This window comes from Conger conger, chromosome 11 (assembly GCF_963514075.1).
Source record: "Conger conger chromosome 11, fConCon1.1, whole genome shotgun sequence".
Classification (NCBI taxonomy): Eukaryota; Metazoa; Chordata; class Actinopteri; order Anguilliformes; family Congridae; genus Conger; species Conger conger.
Genome location: NC_083770.1, coordinates 42317436 through 42330984, shown reverse-complemented (window position 1 = coordinate 42330984; position 13549 = coordinate 42317436). Strand labels below are relative to the sequence as shown.

The 13549-nt window shown below is 48.1% G+C and overlaps 1 protein-coding gene across 7 annotated transcripts in view; it reads left to right on the top strand.

The window, feature by feature from the left end:
• Window positions 1-12931, top strand: part of LOC133140004 (regulator of G-protein signaling 3-like) — a 128664-nt gene extending 115733 nt beyond the window's left edge. For 5 of the 7 annotated variants that reach the window (XM_061259503.1, XM_061259504.1, XM_061259505.1 and 2 more), the window contains 4 exons: window positions 5925-6026; window positions 8714-8775; window positions 10267-10433; window positions 11078-12931. In XM_061259503.1, coding sequence (XP_061115487.1) covers window positions 5925-6026; window positions 8714-8775; window positions 10267-10433; window positions 11078-11275 — 529 coding nt within the window. In that variant the 3' untranslated portion in view covers window positions 11276-12931. Of the gene's footprint in view, window positions 1-2094; window positions 2239-5322; window positions 5343-5924; window positions 6027-8713; window positions 8776-10266; window positions 10434-11077 lie in introns of those variants that run through there. The other 2 variants (XM_061259508.1, XM_061259509.1) reach the window with 2 other exon arrangements.
• Window positions 12932-13549: the final 618 nt, after the last annotated feature.

Sequence of the window (13549 nt, the reverse complement as noted above, 5' to 3'; positions counted from 1 at the left end):
GTCATGCCTGACAAACATGTGGGAAATAAAGTTCTACATGTGGGAAATACAAATATGCAGTAGCAGTAAAAAAAGGCAAACAGGATGCTAGGATACATAACCAAGACTATTGAGTGTAAATCTAAGGAAGTTATACTCACCTTATACAATACCCTTGTCAGACCACACATGTATTGTGTGCAGTTCTGGGGACCGTACTACAAGAAAGATATAGATGTGCTAGAAAAGATTCAAAGAAGGGCAACGAGATTCATTCCCTTTATAAATGTTAAATTAGCAAAGGATACATTTTTACCCTAAAGGAAGTATTTTTTGGAATAGCTTGCCAGGTCATTTAGTGGAGGCAGAAACACTGGGTGGTTTCAAGACCAGACTTGATACAGTGCTAAATACTATTTAGCTTTTAGGCAAACTAAGCTGTAGGCACACCAGCAGTGGTAGGGAAAGGTGAACGCTGAGCTGAAGGGCCTTTTTTCCTTACATTGTGTTATGTTGTGTTGTGTTGTGTTGTGTTGTGTTGTGTTGTGCTATGCTATGTTATGCTATGCTGTGTTGTGCTATGCTATGTCATGTTATGCAATGCTGTGTTGTGTTGTGAGAATTGGACTTAGAACTCAGTTTGCTTTTTGAATTCCCAGCTGTGGCATGAGCGAGGCACCCTACCTGAACTGCTCTAATATAAACATCCAGCTGTACAAACGGCTCACGTGTAAAAATATAGCCAGTGGAAGTCACTCTGGATAAGAGCAGCTGCTAAATTATGAAATTAATAATGAGCGGTGTTGCAGCTGTATGCCACACTGTTGTAGCAGAGGCATATGGGGTGTAAAAGCTGCAAAAATGACTGTTTTTGTTTATGCTCTACTCTCTTTTGCTTGGTATTTCTTTTTTGCGTGAGATATAATTAGCTTAAATTTGCATAGATTAGCGTCAGCCCAGCTCCTTGCATGGTGGTAGTTATTGCTAGTAGCCAGTGCATCACTCCTCACCCAGGTATGTTATGTTCTTTTTGGAAATACTGATCACTCCACAGTTCGAGCTTCTTTTGTGTAGGATATCATTAAAATACCCCCCCCCCCCCCCCAATCCACCTCAACAATCATCAATGCAGCAAACTGATTTTTTTGCATTATTCTGTGAAAAGGGCAGTTAAAATGACACTGTCTTTCCTATATTTTCTGCTGTGAATAAATGCATCTGCATATCCAGAAAAGAGCAAAAGTCAGGATCTTGGTGTTTTCCTAGTGGGAGCTAGAACATGAACTTTAACTTGAAATAACGGAAGCATTGCCGTTCTTTGCTTTCAGGCTGTTTCTTTTGCTCAACTAACAGAAGGCGGTTTGAAGGTGTTTGTTGCTGCTATTCCTCTCTTGACCATTGGTCACAAGTCCGAAATTACCTATTTTACCATTAAATGTCCATTAAATGATAGTTGGATTGCATTATCACAGACAACAATTTAAACTTGATGAAATAAATTGCGCCATGCTATAAGAGCAGTGTTACGCTACACTGGTATGATAGAAGCATTGCACTGCACTGTCCTAATAGCAGCTTTCCATTTTTCATTACACATTGCAGTCAGTTACAACAGTGGTACAAAAGAAACATTACACTATAATGTTATTAGCTCACTAGCAAACACACACACACACACACACACACACTCACACGCACGTGCACACACATACACACACACACACACACACGCACACACACACACATGCCTCCAGGAAAGTGATGGCCAGTGATAGCCTGACGGCTATCAGGCAGTCCATCCAGTAGCCAGTTTAAATCCACTGAATTGAATTAAGTTTTGCTGTTATTCATGTTTAATCTAGTTCTGCTTTCTCTTTTTCTATGCAAGATTTCTTCTTCTTCATTCAGAAAATAGCCATAATGGCTTCACTGCCATTGGCTTCAGTGATCTTCCTCACCGTGGCCTGTGCAGTTCAGAGTGGCAGGAAGAATACACACACACTTCAGAGTGGGGGTTAGCACAGCTGCGTTATGATTGGGCCAGTACAAGTCCCGCCCAGCTTATGCAGTATATAAGGCTGAGCCTGAGCCTTGCAGATCCAGAGGAATGTGAAAGCTAACTACCTTTTCCTGAGCGTCTTGCTCTAGCACACTCTGACACACACACACATACACACACACTCGCGCGCGCGTGCACACACACACAGACACACTCATGATCCACAACATGGTGGATTTCTCTGAGAGGTACCTGGAAAGGTAGGCGCAAGGATTATCTCTCCTTTGTTGTCCTGATATGTGTGTGTGTGGGCGCGCATGTGTGTGTAGGCTCCTGAGAAAGGAAAGTGATTGTTTTTGGAGTTGACGCTGGCACTTATCATGTATGTGTACAAGATGACCCCTGTCAGTGATTCTGTCAGCTGGGAGAGGTTTTCTCAGAATCACTTGAGACTTATTTTTTCCCCTATATCCATTTTTAGTTTAAATTCCTATTCCTGTTTTTGTTTAACCCAGGATTTGTAGCAGTGACTGTCCCAGGGAGTATGTTTCAGCTGAACATTTTGGCTACGTCCATTTGCTGCAGCTAATAATTTAAAATAATTGTAAGGGAGATTCCTCAACATTAACATAAATGGTGTGTTTTTCAACACCTCTGAGTGAGTGAGAGTGATGAAGGAATGCATGCTCATATGTGTATGTAGAATGGCTTGTATGCCAGATATGCCAGTTTGCATGCCAAACATTCATCTCTGGTCAGGCGGACCACAGATTTTGTTGGTCAGCTCCCATGTTCTGGTGGGTTCTGGTGGGTGACTGCAGTTTCCGGGGATTCATTCATTCATTCATTCACAGTAACGTTATTGTACGTTCCTCTCGCTGTTTAATGCATGTTCCAAATTGGAATGCTTTGGAATCAATGGCAGGACTTGTTGAAAATGCACATCAGAGTGTCTGATTGGTCTGTGACCAAGTTGGGGAGATGGTGTCTCACCCCCCCCCCCCCTATGGTGTAATCATGATGACACTTCAGAGCGTTGTGACATCACAGAAGCAAGCTGGATCATTGTGCCAACACCATGTGACAGATGGCAAAATCTGTGATGTTACATTACATTACATTACAGAGCGACGTACAATGAAGTGCAAATCAAACCCAGGGGCAAATACGTTCAGGACCCTAGAGGAAAGTACACTTCCGAGTCCTAGCATGATCACATAGATACAAATCGAACCTTTGAAGAGTACATCAACTTACCAAATAGCATACCATGGTTTGCAGCTAGAATACCCCGAGTACAACAATAACAATACACAAGTGCTATTAACAGCTATGGCGTGTTGATGATGTTGCCCTATGAGAGGGCGCTCTCACAGGACACACAGGCCGTGTATTGTCTGTAAAGGGGAGGGGTGGCTGATGGAGAAGATTGCGCTGCACTTTTGATGAACACCAGCCATGTTTTCCACATCCTCGTCCTGCTGCCATTTCTTCTTCTTTTTTTTGGGGTGGAATTTCACATTGGCTTGTGTGTGTATATGAGAGCAACAGAAAGCTGAGCCTGCTGGTTCTCTCTCTCTCTCTCTCTCTCTCTCTCCTCTCTCTCTCTCTCTCTCTCTCTCTCTCTCTCTCTCTCTCTCTCTCTCTCTCTCTCTCTCTCTCTCTCTCTCTCTCTCTCTCTCTCTCTGTCCATCTCTCACAGAAAGCCACCTCATTTACCATCTCAAACGGCTCAGGGGGACGCCCCGTGCGGGCGGTAAGGAGAGCTGACCCACATTAATCACGATGTTAATGCGCGATAATCTGTCACAGTGGACTCCCGGTCCACTGGGGGATCCGCACGGTCATGTGTGAACATCCACAGTGGCTTCTGTCAGATTATGCGCGGGAGTGGTGGTCCTGCCATTCGCAGATGTTTGCGAGATGGTGGGGGGGGGGGGGGGCTGAGGCCTGAGGCAGGCTACCCCCAGCTGGTTCCCCTACCCATTGGGGGTAATTTTGTTTTTGATGACTTACTGAACCAGGCTCCACAGAAGGCTTCGCAGCCTGGCATGAGAGCTCATCGATCTGCCTTTGACCCTGTAACTTTGTGACCCTGTGACCTTAACCTCCGCCGGCGGTTTGGGGGGTTTGCGCTGCGGTTCAGAGAAGCGGTGGCCTCGCACCTCAGCGCACTGCCTCATCTCACGCCTCCTGTCGGCTCGCACACCTCACAGCGGCGACACGCCGAACGGATGAAAGAAAAGTGGGATCCCCGGGAGTGCTGATTCTAACACTCAAGTGCCAGCTGTGGTGCTTGACGCCATTTCTTTGCAGCCGTCAAGCGTTCCAGCAAACACACTTCAGTTTATCAAATGCTTCCATGTTTCCAAATCACCGATGAGAACATTCCAGATGTCATTCTTTCGGAATGGGGACTCGCCAGAGCTTGAAGGGGGAAAGGGCATCCGGTGGATGTCTCTAGACTTACAAGGAGGCATCTACATCAGCTCACGGGTTATTCTTCAGGGTGATATTTTCCCCAAGAAATGCCTGTTATATGGCAGGATGTTTCTCTGCCTCAAGTTTTACTCATTTTGCTGGGGTATTCTCCATTATGCAGTCTGAATGTTGAATTTCTGACCGCTTACCGCAGTGCTGTTTGACTACAGTGGCCTGCTGTTTCTGCTGTACTGCAGTGCTGTGGGTTGCCTGCAGGTGGCAGTGTGGAGTTTTGATTTAGAAGCTCTCTCTCGTTCTGTGGGGAAGTTACTCTCATAGATTTCCATTCTGTTGAGTTTTCTTGCTTGTGTTCAAACCAGACCCAAGAACATTTTTGAACCCACACATATATTTCAAAACCAAAACAATGCTTTACTTCAAAATCTTTTTCTACTGACCGTTAAGTATTTGTATTTAATTCTACCTCATTAAAATAGCTTACACATTCAAAAAAGGATTTGTGTACAATTCCCTTGTTGGGCCTTGTTTGAAAGCTGAAATATTTTATGCTGGTACATGCATGTTTACATGCATATGCCATAGTTTCAAAATAGCCTTTCTGCTGCCAAACTTAGGAGAGATTGGTGTGTGTGTGCTTGTGTGTGAGTTACTCTGTCCTCGTGTGCCTCCGGAAAACAAATATATCTTACCGCTCCTTACCGTGGTGACGCACGGTGGGGTAATTAAACATAGGCCCATGTTTCCTGTCCAGTATCACAAGCAGACTTACTGCACGTGTGGCCCGAGCCTGGCTAGCATGCTAAAATACGCATTTCTCGCAGGTTCGATGGGCGTGCGGACTCTTTCTAGGTTTTTAGCTGATGGAAGAGAGCAACCTCATGTGGTTCTCCGGTCCTCTGTGCGATACTGTACAGTGAAACAGGTGAGGGGGGAGGGTGGGGCGGAGGGTTGTGAATTTAGCTTCCGCTAATTAGAAAGGAACGATCATCAGCCCTTGGGGGGGGGGGGACTATTATGAGGTCAGATGAGTGAGTACGGAAAAAGACATGACGAGCATGTGCAGGCGAGCCTTTGAGCTCCGCTTCCCATGAGCCTTTGGGTGACTTTGGCTAGCGTGCTGCTGTTGGGGGAGGGGGGGCACCTCGTGCCCCGTCCCCAGGGCCCTGGCCCAAGCTGCTTTTTCCTGGAGACCAGAGGGGCCACTGTGACGTTTAGCCTGGCTACCCGCTAAGCTCCCTCAGTTCCACACTCTGCCAAGGGCCCGCTGCACTCTGCCGAAGGAGAGACAGACAGACAGAGAGAGAGAGAGAGGCGAGTGAGAGAGCGGGATCAAGTGCTACCTCGCAACTCAGGGAGACGGCAGTGCTTTTTGACTGGCTGCTGGATTAAAATGTGGGTCCCATGGACTGTGAAGGCTTTTATTCCACTATCCTGTGCTTCTGAACCGCAGGTTTTGGGGAAGGGATTTTTCATCGTTTCTCTTGATTGTTTGTTTTCTGCGTAGGGCCAAAGACATGAAGAACCGGCTGCCTTTCCTTCGGAGGAAGAACGAGGCTCCCGCGGGCGTCCCGGCTGGCAAGCTGGATAAAGCCATGAAGTCCGTCAAGTAAGTTTCTACCCACTTCCTGTGTCACCGTATGCCTGCTTCCTGTCTCACCCCGTGCCGGGGGCCATTACGGCTCTGCAGACGGGAGGTTGGGGAGGCCGTGGAGGGCGCCAGTTGTACAGTGGGGTCGTACAGACGGTGGATCCAGGAGCACTACGGTGTTCTCCGGCTCTCCAGGTTTTGAGATGGCTGGGACTTTGGGCTGATAGGCGTGTGGCTGACTGAGATGCAGTGATTGAAAAAGGCGCAGAGGCAGCTGGAGAAGTTAATAAGCCCCTTCTCGCCGGTTTGGAGCTGCAGTTGGGAAAGGCAGTCCCGGAACGCAGTGCCGAATCTCCTGTTTACAAACAGTGTTTCCCGTCGGGCCGAACAGTTTGTCTCTTCTTGTTTTATTGTTTATAAATTGCGTAGACAACGCGTCCGTAGAGAGGGGGTCGGGACGGGGTCGGGATGGGGTCATCGCTGCGGTTCGGCTCTGGGCTGAGGCCTGGCCTGGCACCGGGCACCACGGCAGACGCCCCGGGGTTTATACCCCAGCGGGGTCTGAGTCAACGGCGCTGCCCAAACAGAGCACCAGCACGCTAAGGCGTGCAAAAATGTGGCGGTGGACCCCAGCCAGAGCCACCTCCCACCAGGGCTGCGCGATTATGAGGGAAATATGCGCTACGCCATAACATCGTTGAAAATGAAGAACGATATGGCTTGCGATGCACAAGCAAATATTGAGGTGTGCACAGTTCTAAGGTCTTTCTGCTTTAGGTACACTGCTAACATCGAACCACAGGCAATGAATAACCTATGCCCGCTGAATAAAAAAACATAAAATATGTTATTTGCATGCTAAATAATATGCTTTCATTGAACAAATTGCCAGTCAAATGAACAGCCAATCAATTTAGCAGAACGTCAATTTAAATGAATACTATTCATTGCAGTTTAAGCAGTCTTGCGCAGTATGTTTATCTGACACGTTCGTCTGGATGAGGCTAAATACACAGTGCATATCGTGTAGCGCTGCCTCCCGGCGCGTTGACTGGAGCTCTCCACACTGCTGTTGAGCTCGTTATCCTCGGCCTGCTGGACTGTGCTGGGCCGGCCTCTCCGGGCCCTCAGCCCCACGGTCACTGCCACACGCCGCTTATTGAATCGTCAGCAGAGACATTCTCAGAACACGACGCAGACATTTTGAAAGCGTCAAATGCGTGTGACTGCTGCAGTGTTTATATGTTGGGGGGGGGGGGGGGGGGGTCGGGCGGGGTGAATGTCAACGTCAGGTTATTCCCGTCACGCGGATCTGGCGACCCGCCTCGACCCCTCCCGCGGGATCCTGCCGTAGGAGACGCGCGGGCGGTGGCGTTGTTGTCCGCGCACGTTCGTTCGTCATGCTCCCCGTCACGTTCCGCGCGACAAAGCGCGATAGGCCGGCACCCCGGGGGCAAGAACACGGTCAGCCGTCGATGCCCGGTCGCTTTCTGCTGCTTCTAGAGCCGCCTGACGTGCAGGTTGATGCTACTGTGATTTGAAAAAAACGCACCCTCTCTGTCGGTTTTCTGTGGTTTTCTCTGTCGAGAATGTCCGTTAAGTCAGATTCTGGGTTCTGTGACGTTCTGTCTGTGGCGTGCTCGGTGAAAACATGCATATGGATGTTAGTAATGTAATATAACGTAACGTAATGTAATGCAGTCGTTGGTGTTTCATTGCATGGCAGAGGAAGCCCATATCTCTATCCCCTGAGAGGACGGACTGAATTTCTGCACAATAAAGCGGGATTTTAATAGTTTGCATATTTCTGCATCGCCTGTCACGTGCAGGAAGACGTGGAGGCATATGGTGACGCGTGTTATTACAAAAGCGTAAACCTCTGATGTCTTTCCTGTCCTCTTTACTGTCTTTTTCCATGAGAGGATTCAGACATGAATGTGTTTATTAACAACCGATTGTTTAAAAAAAAAAAATCCTGTTTTCACAGCGACATTTGCGCAAATTCACTTGAACTGAATCCAGTGTTGTAAATAATTGCGCACGATGTTAACAGTCACAGTGACAGCGTATGGAGGCCCGAGACATTCTCAAGAGTGTTTATAGAGGCAGGCCGTGTTTTACGTCTATCTGCTGCACATGCAGGGATCCTTTGTTTTGTCCTGGTTTTTTACGGCTTCTGACAGGAATTATACGTGATTATTTGTGTGTGAGAAGCAGGTCCTTTATCAGAAATGTCTCAATAAGACTGGCACTGAGCAAAGCCATGCGCTACTCCTCCGTGCGGAAAATCCTAAACAGATGGGCGGGAAACAAAAAAAGTAGGGAAGGGTTAAAACTGTTTTGTATAAATAGCAACTGCACCCATGGGTCTTAAAACAACTCCAGAAACCGAGGCAGAGCAGCAGACACTTAAGCGGGGGGAAGGTTGTGTGTGTGCCTCCACGGTCATACCCCACCCCTTTCCTTTTCCTTTAGCCAATCAGAACGGGTGTAAGAGGTGTCCAGGGGAGGCGGTCACAGAGACCGCACACATACGGAGAGCAGCTAGGGAAGAGAGTTAGAGTGAGAGAGAGCACGGAGGAGAGAGGGAGAGAGCGCACTCACACACTCCAGTGCGATCTGGCCACGCTGTCTCGAATGGGTCACACAATGAGGAACCTGGCAGAGATGGGCTTGTTGAAGAATCGATCCGCTTTCGCCTGCAGGCCCAGCCCGGAGGAGGCGCTGAAGTGGGGGGAGTCCCTGGACAAGCTGCTCGTCCACAAATGTAAGTTTTCCGCCCCGCTGAAGCACGGCTTTGGAGCGGCTCGAGACCGCTGAATTCCTGCTGATTTTTCAGCCTGCTGTCTGGCAATGAATGGCATGGACACTCTATTTTGTCCGCAGTAATCTACTAAAAAAATTTGAAATAACACAATAGGAGTAAAATATAATGCTGTACTTTTGTGCATTTTGTGCACTAATTCAGGTGCAGCTCATAATGTGGTACTTTTCTGCATTTTGCGCATTAATTCAGGTGCAGCGCATAATGTGGTACTTTTCTGCATTTTGCGCATTAATTCAGGCGCAGCTCATAATGTGGTACTTTTCTGCATTTTGCGCATTAATTCAGGTGTAGCTCTGCGTGTTATACAGCAGCGCGTAGCCTTTTTTTCCCCACATGTTTTTAATTTAAAAAACCGCAGGAGAAATGAGCGCTGTTTCTGCAGGCTCGTGGGAAAGGCTGCGCTAGCGGGCGCATTAGTGAAAGGCTGCGCTAGCGGGCGCATTAGTGCGCGTGCATGCACTCTCAGCCTGGCGCTCTCAGGAGCGATGCCCGTGTGGAGCCGGGGAGAGTGAATGGGGCCGTGTGTTCTCAGCCCGGTCCGGCTCTGGCGTTAATCCCAGGGATGAATAGGGCTATGCAGTGGTGTGGAGCAATGGGGTGGGGGGATGGAGAGGGTCAGTTTCTATATTTGTATCCCTTCATGAATGAACAGCTGACGACCTTGAGTGCTTGCGCGAAAGCCTAGAGTGTATTTCAGACAGGTTTTTACGTGGTTGCCAAGGGAACTGGTGTTATTAAAATTATTGTTAAAGAAGATGATAAAAAACAGCAGTCTATACCCTGACTTCCCCCCACACACACATACACACACAAACATACACCAATTCCTCATGTCTACTTGTTTTTTTTCTCCACACCTCTCACCCTTATTTTAACAGATGTTCACTTACAGGACACATTTATCATTGGGTTCCTTCATACAAACAGAACGGTGTGTAATGTGTCTTTGTGGCAGTGTGAGCTGGGTTTCTGGCTTCATGTTTGTTTTGCCCCCTCGGAGATTAAGAAAATAAGAAACAGGCTCTGCTTGTCCAAGACACAGAGATAATAAATGCACAATATGAACAGGGCTGAAAGGAATGCCTGAAGAAAGAAACTGCTCCTTTTAATCATTAATTTTTAACTGTAATGTAACTGTCCTCATGATCTGGTCCAGATAATGGCTGTGTTCAAAACCTCATACTTGGCATACAACTCATATTACAATGAATTTAAATGAAAATCAGCCTGAAATTTAGTACAAGTAGTATGCTAGTATGCAGTTTCGAACACATCTGTTGTTTCCCAGTAAACATGCCTACTAAATCCCTCCTACCACAGTAACTGCTACTGTATAGGTGCTCTGCCTCATCCCAGTATTAACTGGTTTTCCCTCCCACCCTCTCTCTCTCTCTCGCTCTCTCTCTCCATCCTCCTCTTCCTCTCCTTCAGATGGCCTGGCCGCCTTCAGGGCGTTCCTGCGCACAGAGTTCAGCGAAGAGAACCTGGAGTTTTGGCTGGCGTGCGAGGACTTCAAAAAGATCAAGTCGCAGTCCAAGATGGCCTCCAAGGCCAAGAAAATCTTCTCGGAATACATCGCCATCCAGTCCTGCAAGGAGGTGAGCGGGAGAGCAGCACCCAGTCCTGCCTCGGCACGTCTCTCTGTGCTGCCTGACGTGGCGTCCGTGTTAGCCGTCACGTTCCGGGTTCAGCTTCGGAGCATTTCAAGCGAGCGACACAGATGGCTCTATGCTTTAATGAATGCATCTGTGTTCGAGCGGGGAAGCAGCGCGGCTCGATTACTGTGATTGGCCGATGAGGGCTAAAGCCTGTGAGAGGTCTCTGCAGACCTGACCGAGCTGTTCAGGAAGTGAGGTCACTGTCAGAACGGCTGAGTAACTGCCCTGCTGTGGCTGCTGAACTTTCAGAGCTTTCAGAAAAGTGCGTGTGTGCGTGTGCGTGCGTGCGAGTGTGTGTGTGTGTGTGTGTGTGTGTGTGTGTGTGCATGCGCGTGTGTGTGCATGTGTGCATGCGTGTGCATGTCAGTGATAGTGTAAGAGAGTACATGTGTGTGTGTGTGTGTGTGTGTGTGTGTGTGTGTGTGTGTGTGTGTGTGTGTGTGTGTTTGTGTGAGTGTGTGTGTGTGTGTGTGTGTGTGTATGTGTTTGTTTGTGTGAGTGTAACAGAGTGCATGCGAGTGTGTGTTCTTGAAAGGTATGAAGCTCCTGGTAGTAACCTGCCCACCCCTCCTGTCCCTGCATAGGTGAACCTGGACTCTCACACGCGGGAGCACACCAAGGAGAGCCTGCAGAACGTGTCGCGCTCCTGCTTTGACCTCGCCCAGCGGAGGATATACGGACTCATGGAGAAAGACTCGTACCCGCGATTCCTGCGCTCCGAGCTCTACATGGACCTGGTCAACCAGAAGAAGCCACAGTCCACAGCCTCTTCAGCCTCATAGAGATGGAGAGAGACGGAGGGAGGGAGAGAAAGAGGGAGGGAGGACGGGTTAGAGCTGTGGACCGGGCCAGGGAGGCGACTCCGAGAAGCTTCCGGGCTGAAGCCACTGCACTGGGGGGGGGGGGGGGGGGGGGCCGTGGCTGAGTGTGGGGGCAGAGACGGAGTTTCGTTTAAACGGGTGTGGTCACCGCTGAATTCATCCAGACGCGCTGGAGAGGATGTACGCGCAGGACCTCACACCCCCTTTCCCTCGCCACTCAGAAGGCTAAGGTACGACACTGTCGTGTCACTGTCCCGGTCACGGCTAAAAGCAGTTTCACTGAAACGGGCGATGCCAAGATTCCTCCCCAAGATCTTTGGACGAAAGACCGCTTACACCCCCCCCCCCCCCCGCCGCTGTCGTTCACTCACACACCCCCCACCCCCACCCCTCCCGACACGCCGTGACCCCCTCCCCCACCCGCCCATCGCGGTTCTCTGCTGCTTCTGATGCATTCTTCTGAGGAACGCAACAGGAACAAAGGGCGCTGAGGGACACAGATGGAAAAGATGAAAGGGGGGGAAATTGCCAGACCCCTGCACGGAAGCTCACCCACCCTTCCTACCCCCTCTCACCACCCCCCCACCCCCCCCCGTGCCGGGGGAGGAGGAGCGACTGCAGAGAGACCTCTCGCCTCTCTCCAAAGACTGTAAAATGCTCGACATGTCCCGTGCAGCCGATAGAAGATTGATGGTAGTTAGAGCTGGACCGGACGAGGCCGTGACCTCGGGACATTCAAGCATTCCACTAAGAAGCTTCCAAGCTCGAGTTATCTGAATTTAACTTTTAAAAAGATTATTTTCTTGCCTATTGTTTTCTTTATGAATGCTGTTGCAAAAAAAAAAAAACAACCTGCACTCCGTAGACATGCAGTGGTACACTGTTAGGTGTTACACCCTTACTTAGACACAGAATGAACTGCTTCACCTGGACAAAGGGTCGCCTACTTAGAACCTTATTGCTGGACGCTTCAGTCATTAAACTCTGATAGACCATCATCCTCTTCCTTGGCCATGAAACAGGTCCACTGTTAAAAGCTGTCCTAATTTAAAGTGCAATATTTTTATGGTAAGATTCTTTTTCTTTTCTTTTTTTTCGACTTTCAGCTAGACAATGAATTGAGCTCTGTATTATTTTATTTGTAATTATTGTATAAATTATGCTGGAAGGTGTCATTTCCTGTTGAAATGCAATGCAAAATGAACACGGACGTGAGCGGAAGATGGCTGTAATTTTAGGTTTTTGTTTATTTTCCCCCAGCAGCAGGCCGCTGGAGGTTTCGAGGATGTAAATATAATTCTTAAGAAAACTTTTTAAAAAAGGACAAAAAGAAAATGCAAAGTCTGTAATTATTGTGACACGGCTGTACCTATGTAAATATGAGAAGCTCAAAGCTATAAGATGTACAACATGTATTGTTTTAAGAGTGGCGGGCAGGCGACAGCCTGTCTACTCTACAGTCATACACTGCTTGTAAGGGGTTTTATTCAATGCATTTTTCCATTTTCACTGTTTACAATTCAAGGCATCTCCTAAGACAGCAAGCAAAACGAAAACTTTAAGAAACACTTGGTGTCATTTCAAAAGATGAATAAAACATCCAACTAGATCAAAAAATGTTTTGTGTTTTATGTAACAGTGGAGTGGAGATCATTGGAAATGTGTATGCAAGTGCAAGCATTCACTTGTCTGTCTATAATTACATAAAAACACTTGGTCATACTGGATAATTAAAAATCCCATACAAATTGTAATAATCAGGCGGTTTCCTGTCATATGAAATCATTACCGACGACGTGCTCTCGAAGCTTAATCTAATTCATAGCCATTCTCCAACACAAGGTCTTGTCACGACGACGCTAATAGAATGCTAATGACAATCGTCACTCTGCTGATCAACATCGCTGCCCACACAGTGCCAACTGTTCTCACTTTTGAAGAGCTTCCGAAACAAATTATCTTCTATTCACTATTGAACACTCCACACAGCCTTCGCCTCCTAGGCGCACTGGGATGCGCTTAGTTCGTGTCTGCGTGGATGTATGTTTACGTCTTAACATGCGCACCGCAGATGTTGTGATGTAAAAGAAAAACCTAAAACCTGTGGTGACTCAGCCAGCAAAGCCGTGATCGAGGCAAGGTGTGGCGTACGCTTTGCGCGTTGTATGAGGTGCGGTGTCTGCGCGGAGGCGGAGCAGTGTTTAGTATGAGCAGCTGTGAACAAGCGGACCTATC